Source organism: Mobula birostris, chromosome 13, assembly GCF_030028105.1.
Source record: "Mobula birostris isolate sMobBir1 chromosome 13, sMobBir1.hap1, whole genome shotgun sequence".
Taxonomy (NCBI): Eukaryota; Metazoa; Chordata; class Chondrichthyes; order Myliobatiformes; family Myliobatidae; genus Mobula; species Mobula birostris.
The window spans coordinates 47,851,632-47,865,970 of record NC_092382.1 but is presented as its reverse complement, the minus strand read 5'-3'; the positions used below and the strand labels follow the sequence as shown (position 1 = coordinate 47,865,970).

The 14,339-nt window shown below is 40.6% G+C and overlaps 1 protein-coding gene and 1 long non-coding RNA gene across 2 annotated transcripts; both read left to right on the top strand.

The window, feature by feature from the left end:
• Positions 1 to 200: 200 nt before the first annotated feature.
• LOC140206798 (uncharacterized) lies at positions 201 to 2,713 on the top strand. The gene is made up of 3 exons (XR_011888388.1): positions 201 to 511; positions 2,280 to 2,597; positions 2,677 to 2,713. It is a non-coding gene; the product is annotated as an uncharacterized lncRNA (long non-coding RNA).
• Positions 2,714 to 2,726: 13 nt separating this feature from the next.
• Positions 2,727 to 12,206, top strand: LOC140206796 (antigen WC1.1-like). The gene is made up of 7 exons (XM_072275020.1): positions 2,727 to 2,751; positions 4,193 to 4,504; positions 4,635 to 4,670; positions 6,162 to 6,278; positions 7,100 to 7,207; positions 9,130 to 9,240; positions 10,137 to 12,206. Exons 2-7 carry the CDS (start codon positions 4,366 to 4,368, stop codon positions 10,148 to 10,150), a joined length of 525 nt encoding a protein of 174 aa, XP_072131121.1. The 5' UTR covers positions 2,727 to 2,751; positions 4,193 to 4,365; the 3' UTR covers positions 10,151 to 12,206.
• Positions 12,207 to 14,339: the final 2,133 nt, after the last annotated feature.

Sequence of the window (14,339 nt, the reverse complement as noted above, 5' to 3'; positions counted from 1 at the left end):
TGTTGTATTCATCCAAACTTTTACATTTTATACTTGGATTTCAAACATTTTCAAGTTCTGGAATAATTGTTACAACGTGGCACAGCTCTTTTTAAGAGCAATAATAATAATCCCAGAATCATCTTTAGAAACGAGAAGCCGGTGATGTTTCTACTTTCCAATGTATTGATTTACTTTCCATATTACTGTTCGATAGGCCACTTGCAGTTACGACTCTCCGGAAGTGAAGATCCATGTGCTGGTCAGCTAGAGGTTTATTACCGTGGATCTTGGGGCATGGTTTGTGACGACTCCTGGGATCTGGTCGACGCCAACGTGGTCTGCAGACAACTGGGTTGTGGATATGCTTTGGAGTATAAAACTCACGGTTACTGCGGAAGACGCCCTCCCCCAGTTTGGTTAGATGAAGTGAGATGCTCGGGTAACGAAACATTTCTCTGGGAATGTCCATCAGCACCATGGGCCGAACATGACTGCAGTCAAAAAGAAGCTGTGACATTGACATGCTCTGGTAAAGAACATTTCAATTTTCTTTAAATTTACTTTTCTTTGTCTGTGCAGCACGCCATGACTACGGAGATGTAATAAATAATGTAAAACTGGACAGGAGACGATTGGGCCAGAATGAACTGTCTAAATGTTGATAATGCGTGGAGCACACGTACGCAGAAACATTAAACTTATTCCCTATGTATCTGGAATGTTTATATTTCCCATTACTAATGTCATAACATTAATCATCCTGATTTCAGTATTGATTCTGCCTAATAATTCTTCTGCCGTCGCTCAAGTGCTTCCCCGTTTTCTTTACTCAAGCGAGGCAAATAAATAATCTCCAGTCTATGTATCGGTGTAGTTTGATGGTTGACTGACTGTTCACCAACTCGTTACACTACTCGAGGAGCTGTGAAAAAAAAAAATACTGCTAGGCGTTCTTACAAAAGATAGATTCAAATATTGATCCAAATTCCTTCGACCCGTAGCAAAGTGTTTCAGACTAAAATATGCAAACGATTCTTAAATACCCGATCTCATGATGAAATTCAATTACTTAGCAAAGCAGTAGTAAGTTGCTGTGAACATACGAGTAAGCAGGGCCATCTAGTGACTAGAAATAACATAGCAGTCCAAATCAGGAGAGACAGAATAATACAATTTATCAAATCGGATCGATGGAAATTCCGTATAATAAAACCCCGAAAAAAAGATTCAAAAACATAGCATTGTTTTTTCAATTCCCATTGTTTCTTTTTCCCCATGTTTCTTTACCTCTCCTTCTCACTTACTGAATTAATTGGGAAAAAAGTCAGGAGTAAAATAATATCTGTAAACAAAATCAACTAAAAGAGCCAACGGTAGAAATTTGATACCGAGACTAGAAGGCTGTAGTGTGTCCAGAGAAGACGAATATTCTATTGAGTTGTATTGTCGCAGAAAGGAATAAAAGACAGATAACACAATCAGAGTAGCTGTGGCTAAATGAAGTGGCAAAAAGCCAGAAGCTAATGTGAGGTCAGCTTTTCCGAATTCAAAACACTGGTGATTTGCATTCGATTAAATAGTGTAGGTGATTACATTAGAATCTCCGAAGATAATGCCTGGAATATATATATATATACACACAAATAAATCCTAAAATCAGTTTCAAACACTCTTATCGAATCGGGGGATAGAATAAATGAAAATAATATAGTAATTTCGCCGCCGCCTTTATTTCATCACAGTCTGTTACTAGTCTGGATTTAGTAGGTGCGGTCTTAAGAATGAGGTACTGAGGGACAGTCAAAACACTTAACCACGTTTTTTTTTGCCCTGAAGAGCAAGTGACGGTTTCTGTCGGTCAACATATTTCCAATGTCTCAATTCATACTTTTCGTTAAGGACAGAGGATGGACAGATTCTCCCTGCTCTTCATACTTCTTCCTTAAATGAATTCAAATATTTACCATTCTCAATTGTTGGTGAATCCGATAAGATTCCAGTATCAGACGCTCGATCTTCTATTCCTCAATTTTCCGTCACTAACCCGTACCCTCCTTTCAGTAATTCAGCACAATATATCACTCCGTGCTTCCTGGGTTCATTAATTTTGCTAATCAATAACTTCCTACTGAATGTGCTCATTTTATTTTTTTTATCTTTGTTCGACACACACAGACACACACACACACACACACACACACACGGCTAATTTCTGTTGCAGAAGTAGAAAAAAAAACGCGTTTCCCATTGTATGCTAATTTTGCGACAACTTTTGTCTTCAAATGCATCCTTATCAGAGCACAAAAAGTTGCGCCTGCAGGACGGAGGTAGTCGATGCAAAGGACGAATTGAAGTGTGGTACAACGGGACCTGGGGAACAGTCTGTTCCACGAACCTTTATGGCAAGTCTGCAGAAGTGATTTGCAAACAAATGAAATGTGGACCAATGAATAATATTTATCCTGGCTCATATCAATTTGGAAAGGGACGTGGACCTATATGGTTGGATGAGATTGAATGTACTTCACACGAATCGACCCTTTGGCAGTGTCAGTCGCAACCGTGGGGAAAACACCAGTGTGACCATACTGAGGATGCAGGAGTTGCTTGCGAAGGTAAATAAGACAGTCTTATATCTATTTACGTTTTACATATTTATGTATAAATTCGTCAAAATATTTATTTTGTCAACAGAAACCAATATGACGGAGGGAATCGCTGAAACAGGCTGCTTGCAAGAAAACGCATTCTCCTCTTTCCCTTTAAAAGGTGACGAATTCGAAAACTTCTTTGCTGAAATCAGTAAACCTTGTATTAATGCCGCTATCAGAAAAATAAATTTCGTTCCTCTTGCCCACTACGAAATTGGGCGCGCATTGACCAGAATCCTGGTTTCCCACGACTCTGTTGAGCACTGCCAAAGGGGAGTGAATTGTAACGAATTCCATGTCCAGACAGAAGATAGAGGGAGTTAATTGGAATTCCTCGGGAACATTTGTTATCAGGCAAGATTATAAATGATATGCAGGAATTGTCTTCTGACCAGCTGGACGGACTTGGGAATCGGTATTACCTTGGAAGGAGGGAAGTGAACGAGGGAAAGTATGGAGATAGTCAAAGGCGAGAGACATTGTTGATTTGGATAAAACAAATGAAGTAAATATATCTAAACCGCAGGATACATAAAGACGGTCGGGTTATTGGGCAATATAGAAAGATGAATAAAGGCTACGATCAATAGATAAAAGATATCTATTTCGTTGGAAATATGAGAAAATGAGAGAGCAAGGCAATCTGTATTACATAACCAAAATAACACAAGTGGTTAACTAGAGGGAACATAGGACGACGTATATATAACGCCCACAATTTATGGTTGGAGTTGAAAGATGTGCATGAGCTGTATTCGAGTGTTTTTTGTTTCGCCGGTATGAACTGAAGACAAAAAACAAACTGGCTGACAGTGAAATTGGTTTTGTCCTTCATCATGTCTTTCAGCATTTCATGATGAAGTATGAGTTGAAGAGCAAGGTCTGTGACGTAATGCCTTCATTAATCGGACACTAGTGATAAGAATAAGATATGTTGCCTGTTCGATCAACAATGAATGGACTTCATAAACTATTTGTGGATATGAAAAGCAATGCTTTTATATCATTTATATTTCCATTCGTCGCATTTCAAGAAGCATGTGGGGTTTATAAAAGAGATTTACTCAGAGTCTGCCTGGATAAGAAGGAATGGAAACACTTGGGACTCATTCTGCACCTAAAATGAGTCCCAATAGATACGTATCATTAGGTGAGACAGGCCAGGTAGAGAGTCTGAACCATTGTAAAAAAAAAATCAAATATTAATGGACGTATTTAAGGTGACAGATGACGGCTTAAATGAAGTGGTAGAGGAAAACCTTTATTGGTAAATTGAGAATGATATTGCTTGGAGCAGGTTTTGAGGAGTGATAATAGAAATATTTACAGTTATCGTGATTAAAAGGCTTTCAGCTGGAGTAGGCAAGTGTAAGTATTTGAGCGATATCGATTATGTGAGGCAGAAGAGAGGTGGTATAATTTGGCAGTGTTGTATAAAGAAATGGTGGGCCGAGGTGCCTGCCCTTGCGTTCTATAATTAGTTCTATTTTCTCTCTGACGAACTTCTGATTCCCAGACTAATTATTAAATAAATCTCAATTTTATTGTTTCATACCTAGATGTTCCATTGCGTCTTGTTAACGGCAATCACAACTGCTCCGGAAAGCTTGAGGTCTGGTTTAATGACAGCTGGGGCACGGTGTGTGACGACTCTTGGGATCTGGCTGATGCCAATGTCGTCTGCAGACAGCTAAGGTGTGGCCTTGCTCTCTGGGCTCCAGAAGATGTTAAAATGACCCAGGCAGCCGGTCCTGTCTGGCTTGATGAAGTCAAATGCACGGGAAGTGAATCTTTTCTGTCCAGCTGTCGTTCCTCATCATTTGGTCAACATGACTGTGATCACAAAGAAGATGTCATCGTTCTTTGTTCTGGTATGCTCTATGCTTTGACTGACATTTCCAATTTCCCTCCAAATGATTTGTTAATTTCGGAATGAGAAATATCCAATATAAACACCAATAGAGATGCGTTTTCTGAAACTTCTTTGCAATATGTACACAGGTTCCGGACTGACTCCCACTGAACGCAACAATTCAGGTATGGATTTTGACGCTTACATTTCGCATCTATGCTGCAGATATCAAGAATTGATTATTCGTATTTCCTAATTGCTGAGTTCACAATGGATACTTTAGAAACTGTATGGGATCCTGATCGTCTTCTCAAATATTTTAAGCAGGAATATGCAGAATTGTTAAAAACATGATCTCCACTCCCGGTCAGACATTTTCTGTGAATCAACTAGTTGCTCGTCCAATACTCTTGAGAAAGTTTTGGTGTTTGCAGATACTAAATATTAAAGTTCAAAGGAAATTTGTTACCAAATATCCATATATCGTCATATACTGCCTTGAGATTCATTTTCTTACGGCATTCACTGTACATGTATAGAAACGCAACAGAATCTTTAAAGAACTACTCAGAAACAAGCGCGGAAAAATAACAAATAGCAAAAAGCAACTAAGTACGCAAATGCAAAATCAGAAAAAAATGTCAACAAGTTGATCAGTAAAAATTAATGCTGAGAACAAGAGTTATGTAACCCTTGAAAGAAATTATAGGTTGTGGAATCAGTTTACCACTGGAATAATTGAAGTTATGCACCCTATCAGGAGCATGGTGGTTGAGAGGTAATAATTATTTCTGAGCCCAGTTGTGAGGACCCAAGGCTCCGGTACATCGCATCAGTGAGAAGCGAGCATGGTCTGATGATTATTTAGTTATCCTGCGAAGGCGCTGCATATAATGTGTGCTCAACGGCAATAGAGTTGAATAATATGTCGGACCCGAAATAGTATTCGAGATTTGGTGACGATTTGTAACAGTGCAAGTGCTCAGTCTTATTTTTGGACCCTGCATGCACCCGTGCAGGAAGAAATAGTAAGGGTATAAGATCCCATTTCCTCAGTATTGCTCTGCCTTCATAAAGACCAATCTCGCTATGTGGGCCTGGCGTATAAGTGCATAATTGGAATGAAAATAATTCCGCAGCTGCTGGTTACAAACAGAGTGTCAGTGATAATAATCGGCAGCTTTCCAATATTTTCTGAATTCATTGAGTGTACACTTAACCGTGCACCATTACTAGCTAAATCTCTCTGTGCTGATTAGAGGTGGTTAACAAGAAATGCAAGGATAAGTACGATGAAATATTTTTTTTTCCTGGAAATGTTTTCTTATAATTAAACTCACCTTCCTTCTTGCTGTTTCAATCCAGCAATGTGCGGGGAAATGGAATTTGAACACGACGTTACTTGGGGTGTTTATCCTGATCTGATACCAGGTGGAGGAGAGAAGGTTTACTGTGCTGGGAAATACTTTTGACATATCAGGCTTTATTGTGAAATAGTCTTTGTGTCTCCGCTCCGCTCTTTCTGTCATGAAATACATAGGGATATAACTTTTAAAAATCGTGATAACTGAATGTATGATTAAGTTCATTAAAGATCGCTCAAAATTTCGTTGCATTGGATGTATAGTGTTTGTTTCGTGTTTATCGAAATACATGTTTTTATTTTTCGTTTTAAGATTTTGGAAACTGGACCCCATCCATCATGGTCACTGTCTGCATAACCCTTGGATCTGTATTCATCATTGAGTTATTGATACTGGTGACGATAGCAAGGAGACGGTCAGCAATCAGTGGTGAGGGCCAATCTTCACATCGACGTTTTATTGTGACGTTTTCAGTTTTTTTGGGGTTTCCCAAAACATGATCTTTGTGCAAACATGACTAAACTTAAATATGTTTTCATCGCTTTTGTTGGGAATTTATTTGCCTTCCGTGGGACATTTGTAATGGTGGTTTTCACTGGCCCTTAGTGATCGTGGAGTTATGATAAATTTTCATTATGTAGTAATGGAAAATGGTTAAATCTGATTTGTTAAGTGGCTACCTTACTGTGTATCTCACTGTAATACATCCATGCTCTGAACACCTGGAAGTATAAATTTCAAGAATCTGCTCTGTATCCTCGAATATTCTGATTCGGTTCTCCCAATCGAAGTAAGAGGAGGCATTTTCCCCATTCTTCATCATCTTATCATTTCATCATTCCATATTCACGATGCTGTTATATTTCTTCAACACAGCCAGGCTTTCTCTGTCATGTTCTGGAGTGACCTCTAAATTTCCATCCTGTCTTCATCCACTACCATTAATGATGGCATTCGCATCTATCTAATCATAATATTAAACTTGTCATCGATTCAAATGTGATGTGTATTCACTATTAAACAATAATCGGAAATATGCTCATTATTCCGTACCCTTCTTTTCATCTTTCTGATGCCAAACTTATTCGGTTGATTGGCCAGAGGCATCATCCACACATCGGTTGATTCAACGATCACGTTCACTAACTCTTCACCTTGACTAAGATCATTTTAATTAATTTTAGTTTAAGCATAATGTTCATGTACAAATTCGTTTATGCTGATGTTCATCCCCACTCTCTCTTTATTAGATGCACTAATGAGTGGCTATGGATCACCTGTTGACTTTTACCAAGCAATTTACGAGGAAATTGAGAATATTCCACCATTCAAGAAATTTACTGAGATGCAAGGTTCAGGTGTGTAGTATGACACGGAATCCGCTATGCACAAATTGATACCGTCTCAATTCATCCAATATTGGTAACAAAATCAAGCAATAATAATAAAACACACACACACACACACACACACACACACACACACACACACACACACATGGCTGTATAGGAACTTCAGAAATGAAATTGTAACAAGAAAAATAATAGTGTGATGTCATACAATAAACACAAGAGATTCTGCGGATGCTGAAAATCTTGAGCAAAGCACACAATGTTCTACTGGAACTCAGCAGATCAAGGTGCACCTATGGTGGAGAATGAACTGTCAACGTTTCGAACCAAAACACTTTATTAGCTCTGTAAAGGAGTTACAGAAGCCAAAATAAGGAGATGGAGCATGGGGAAGGAGTACAGGTTGGCAGGTGATAGGCGAGACCGGATGAGGGGAAAGGAAACCTTATGGCACGTGAGAAATTAAGTCAGAAGCTTCGAGGACATAAGTAGATGCGGTAAGTAGATGATGAAAAGCCATATAGATTGTTCGACGGCACAATAGATATGAATTATGAAGGATGCTGAGAACCAGGTATCAGCTGTCTGAGTGTGGAGTCTGGAGTGGTATGATATTACTCACGATCAACGTACGGAAGCTCAATGGATAATAGAAATCTGAAGCATACTCTGCCAGCATCTGCTGATATAGTCTCCAATATTTCAGAGTATTAGAGGCATTTCCTTTCTTCTTTCCTGAAATAACTCGCACTTTTCTCAGCAATTCCGAATTCTGAACTTTTCCCTGTTCGCCAGTAGAATGCAGAACGGAGAACATTGAACATCGAGCAATATGGCACAGTACGGTTCCTTATGCTCACGGTGTTGTGCCGACCTGTTAACTTACACGGGATCAATTTTGCTCTCCCTTCCTACACATTCTTTAGTTGCTTTCACATAAAGCAATGGACCACATGTGGCCACATAAAAGTTTCTTAAATGGCCCTAATATATCTATCTCCAATACCAGCGCGAAAGGGCGTTCCACGCTTTCACCCCTATCTATCTAGCAAAATTACCACTGACAACACTGCGTTCTTTCTTCGAATCAGGTTAAAGGTAGCTTCCTCATATTAACCACTTCCGATCTGGGAAAAGCCTCTAAGGAGGAAAGGTCCAGCTCGAACAATCTATACTTATAAATTGTTGCCCCTAGTTCGGGAATCATTGTGTTCAATCTCTTCTACACTATCTCTGAGGATTCATACCTTTCTAAAATGAGCTGACCAGAACTGAGCGTGATATTCTGAGTGTGGTTTAAGCAGGTAAATTATGTCGCTGACTATCCTCTCCAATACTTTACCCACCACGAACTATGGTTCACTCTACCAAACTTTCCAAGGACGTACCGACTCACATTCTTGCACGAAGACATTTAACTAGGAACTTGAACTATTTTCCCTATAAAAATGTTCTGCTAATTGGATGACGACTTTAGTCACTTCAGCTGATTTTATTTTTGCTTAATATATCGACTGAACTGTAACCGATAACATTAACTGTCTCCACTTAAAGGAAGGCCGGGATAAATACCTTTGCATTGTATTACTTTATCAATCTATCTGTCTTTCTATCTACATATTTCCTCATTCTCCTCCAGCAGGCTTGTCTTAGTCACCTTCATCCGTCAATGAAAGCGTTAACAAGAGCAATACACAAACGAGTTAGCAATAAAATCGATTCCATAAACACATATCGATTGTTTCATTAGCAATTGAAGGCGGAACGCGCATCTTCCTTTTCACTTTCTATTGAACGGTATTCAATGATTATGCCATTTAAGGTAAAGATGATACAGTCATTGACGCGATGATTGAATGATGTGTTCATTACAAAAACAAGAAAAATACCAAACAAATACCTTGATGATCTCTTTCATTGAATTTTAGTTACTGGATCCATTCCTTCCATTAATGAAGCCGAATATTACACCAACGACTATCTATATAGTGCATGTCATGATCTACAAGACCCTGAAGGGTTGTTTTCCAATATTCATGGTCAGTCCACTTATTTTCATTTTGCTCTACTTTGGTTCAATCAGTCTGTAATCATAACCCAGCAAAGAAAATTGTCCTTCTATGTGTGTATTGATGTGATTGAACAATCTCGTGGTTTTGTGAGGATCTTGCGTTACAGGAAGAGTGTTAATGAAGTCTGTAGTCAGCATTCAATTTAATAAATCATTGATTTCCTCCTTTTAAATTACTTTGAATTATAGTCCTTTAAAAATGAAATAAATGAGCATGTTCGGAGTATGAGAAAATAGTTCATCATCCCAAGTAATTTGTTGTACAGCGGCAATCGGCAGAAATAAAGTTTTATATATGATCGCTCCATGATCTGGTTCCTGACGATCGCAATGATGTTGTGAGTGACATAATTTATTGCTCAGACTGTGTGAACGTGACGGACAGTGGTTGTGTTGATATTCTGCTACCCTGAATTGCCGATATTGTTCAGAACGAACAAGACGAGTTCTTTCCTTTCTTCTAGCCTATCCACAGTAACCAGAAATATATATTCATTGGTTGCCTTGTATTTTCTGATGTATTTTTGTGTCTGTTTAACACTCTGTTTCCAAAAATACATCAAGTTTCCGTCAGTGGCCTATGAGAAGCTCTGTTTTTATGCGTGCAGAATATGATTTCCAAGGTTAAAGCGAATTTTGTGACATTGCACACTCCACATGTTCTTTTAATATGCTACTTTTTAAAAGTCGAAGCGGACTGGTTGTGTAAGCCAGAAATATTGCAGACAATCTGTCGCCAACAATGGATGTTTCAAAGAAATTGTTTGTTTTGACTCCACATTGAACATTGTTCCAAAAGTTACTTTGTTTGGTGAAACTGTGTTTTTCTATTCAATTTGATGCCCCTCATTTTCGCTCGAACAGAGGCCCAGTCGTAGATTCGCTTGCATCTGGCTTTCCATGTTTTCTCTTCGACTGACAGCAATGATGAAATGACCGACAGCACACCAGGATTTCCAAATCACTTGCAGCTCGAATCGTCGACGGTTCATTCCCATACTTCACATCAGCCCGTTGAAGACCAAAAAAAAACTAAATGTGCTCTCTTTTGCTTGCACTTTCTATATGTTATTGTCTGTAAAGTACGCGGTTGTAGAATTGTTCAATATATACACAATAAAGGGTGCGGTGCTCAAATATTAGCAGCAGACTATGGAACTAATATAATAAATGCGGGAAGAATTCCATATGATTGTTTTGAATTAAATTGTACATTTATATTGAGGTAGCATACTTTGGCGATGCTTGTAATCCATCTTAAAGTGATTGCTACTTTCAGTGCGATTACTTTGCTACTTAAAATCTAGATACCTTAATATATTCACGAAAACAATATTCTTATCGGTGTTGGCATTTAATTGCAATCCCTTTTATACAACAAGAAATAACTTCGAAGTATTTGTCAGGTCAAATTTATAAAAAAGTGCACAACTTCTTCTACTATTGAGAGTATTGATTTTACATTAAATAAAACGAACAACACCTGATAGCATGTCATTTCCTCCTATCCAGAAAGATAAATCTGCAGATTTTCATATTGTTATTTTCTATTGCTCTATTCCCTCTAACGGACGTATTGATAAAGACAGAGAAACACGGAAATCTACGGCACATTATAGGGTCTTTGGCCCAGAGTGTTGTACCGATCATATAAACTGCTGTAAAAACTGCTGAGAATTTCCCTGCCGCAAGGCTCTCTATTTTCCAAGCTTCATCTACTCATCTCTCTTGAAAGAACCTATTTCATCAGCATCTCCCACCTTTGCTGGCAGTGCATTCTGCTCACCCGCCACTCTCTGTGTGGAAAAACATACCCCCGACATTACACATGTACCTTCTTCTAAGCACCTTAAAACTATGCGAACTCGTTGTAGCCACTTCAGCTCTGGGGGAAACAAGTCTCTGGCTATCCACACGATCAATTCCTCTCACCATCTTTTACACCTCTATCAGGTCACCTCTCCTTCTCCGTCGCTCCAAGGAGAAAAGGCCGGGTTCACTCAACCTGTTCTCATAAGGCCTGCTCCCCAACCCAGGCAACAGACTTGTAAGTTTCCTCTGCACTCTCTCCATAGTATCCACATCTTTCCTGTAGTGAGGTGACCAGAACTGAACGTAGTACTCCAAGTGGGATCCAACTATAGACGTCTCTTGCTGCAACATTACCCCAAGGCTCTTGAATTCACTCAATACCACGGTTGATGAAGGCCATCACGCTGTACACCCTCTTAACAACACTGACAACCTGCACAGCAGCTTTGCCTGTCCTATGGGCACGGAGTCCAAGCTCTCGTTTATCCGTAACACTGCCAAGACTGTTATGATTAATGATATGTTTTCTTCAAATTTGACCTACCGCAATGAACCGCTTCACATTTATCTGAGTTGAACTCCACCTTCCACTTCCCAGCCCAATTCTGCATCCTATCAATGCCCTGCTGTAATCTCTAACAACCCTCTGCTGGGGTGAAGGGGTAAATACGGGTATAGACGAAGAACAATGATTAATTAATGATCAATCACTTTATGGGCGCCTTAGCTTACTGTTTTGGACAGTCAAGAAGAAGCTTTACCCAGCAACCGGTGACGTACTAGTCATTGTTGTCTAAAGACAGGCAAAGGCTCAAATAAGGAACTATCTGATCTTGCAGAAGCAGCTCAAGGTACAGCTAAATATGGGAAGTATAATGTAGGGGCTAGGATGTTCTGGAGAAAAGGGGAAGGGTCCAAATGAGGAACTGAGGGGCTAGCTTTGGCTTAAAATAATTATAACTAACTGACCAATGATTATTTTACATCTAATTGTATCTTAATATGTGATTAAAATGATTCTAATATTATCTAAATTTGTAATCGTAAGATTTCCTGCTACCTTATCAATGTTATAAATTGTGGAGAATTGTTTAATTCGAGGGCAGTGTCTGGAGTGGCTCTTTTGGGAAATCAGTCTGTAACTTCCCCCATAGCATGCTATGAGTAAAGAATAAAGATTTGAAAAAGAATTACGTGTGTTAGTGTTTTTTGTAGTACATTTGTTCTTGCATCGGGTCCGATCGAGTACGACAATTTGGCGAGCCAGCCAGGAGTCCAAGACGAGATCAGAGCTCTCGTGAGACGGCGTCAGCGGTCGACTCGGTGGCGGTGACGTGAGACAGGTGGGCCCACAAGGTAAGATTTACCTTGACCTCTCTCATTAACTGCCCACTCTGACGATCCCCTCATCTGGCGGCTAATCATCTGACGGAATCCTTTCGAAACCTGAGTTGAGGATCGTCCGAGTACCACAGTTTAAAAGAAGGGTTCGAGTCCCCGATGAGGTATAAGGTAAGGTAAGGGGTTAGAGTCCCCGACAAAGGTAAGGTAAGGGGCTAGAGTCCCCAAAGAAGTATTGAGAATATTAAAGCCTGCCGGTGCTAACAAATTGGGCAGCGGATCATTGGAAGTGATCTGTTACATTTTCTTTGAGTGTGTTACAGCAAATTGGTCAGCGGGTTAGTGGCAGTAACCTATTACGTTTCGGAGCTGGTAACCATTCTAATTGGCGCGGGGGCGGTGGGTGCGGGGCGTGTAGCGCAGTAAGTTGACCAGCAGAGGGCAGAGCGGACGTTTGGTCAAACACAGGGGAAGTGGTTCTCCTCTGCAATCTGTCCGGATGCTGTAAATACGTTTTGGGGAACATTGTGACAATTTGCCTGTCTCAGCACCCTGCTATAGACGGGTTGTTAAGAGGGGAAATACCCCACGCGAAGGTCAGGACGTTGAAGTGGATGCAGAGAGACACAGCACAAGATTAACGGGGAGTAGGGGTTATAGATTATAAGGTGGTATAACCGCACTGTGGAGTATCAGCACGCAGCCTCAGACCGGTTGTTAAGAGACGAAATCCCCCACGCGAAGGTCAGGACCCTGAAATGGGAGTGAGAAAAGGAGGCGGCTGACCATCCGATTAGGAAACATGGGGCAAACATTAGATAGGTCTGTAAATAACACGCCATTGTTTAAACTTTGTAAAGATGACCCGGAGAGAGAGAATGATTACCGAAGGCATGATATTGTGCAGCCTATATAACCGGTGGTCCCTACGATTTTAAGCAATATTCCACCGGATTACCAAGTTTTCACTATAGTTGATCTGCAGCATGCGCTTTTTGCAATACCCCTTGCTCCTCAGTCACAGTACCTTTTTGCATCTACCTTTCAAGACCAGCAGTACACTTGGACTAGGTTACCCCAAGGACCTGTGCACTCCCCCACCATTTTTCTCACAGGTATTACACAGGCAGCTTAGAGATTTACAATTACCCGGGGGCTCTACGGTAACACAGTACGTAGCTGACCTCCTACTGGCAAGTCCGTCAGAAACCTCAAACGTGCAGGACACCAATACGCTTCTGAAAGCTCTGCATTCATGAGGATACCTGATCCCGTCCCAAAATGTAAAGAGAGCCCAGCGGCAAGTGAGATTTCTGGGAACCCTTTTGAGTGCAACCGAAAGGCAGCTCACTCCAGAAAGGGTAACCCCAATCCCTGTGACGCCCCTGCCATCTACGCCGAAAGTCATGCGTGCCTTCCTTGGGCTGGTAAACTTTTGCAGACAGTGGATTCCCAATGTTGCTCTGTATACAAAACATTTGAGTCCTCTGGCTTCCCGTACGCTTAAAGGGCCCCTAGGGCTAACTGAGCAACAGAGAGAGGCTTTCAAGGAATTGAAAAAATCCCTCTCGAGAGCTTCGGCTCGTCCGTTCCAGCTTTTTGTGAATGTTTTTGATGGCTGCGCCACCGCAGTGCTCACTCAGATTAATGGAGATAGACGCAGGCCCGGTGCCTATTATTCCACTAAGTTAAACCCCGTAGCGCAGGGATTACCCCCCTGTTCGCAGACGCTCCCGGCCGTTCACTGCCTAGTTACGGCTGTTTCCAACATCACCCTCCAACAGCCAGTTACAGTGTACTCGTCCCATACCATTGTAGCGCTACTGACCACCCACCAAACCCAACATCTTACTCAGTCCAGACTAAGCCGTTATGAAATAGCATTACTTAATCACCCACTCCTCAACTTTGCAT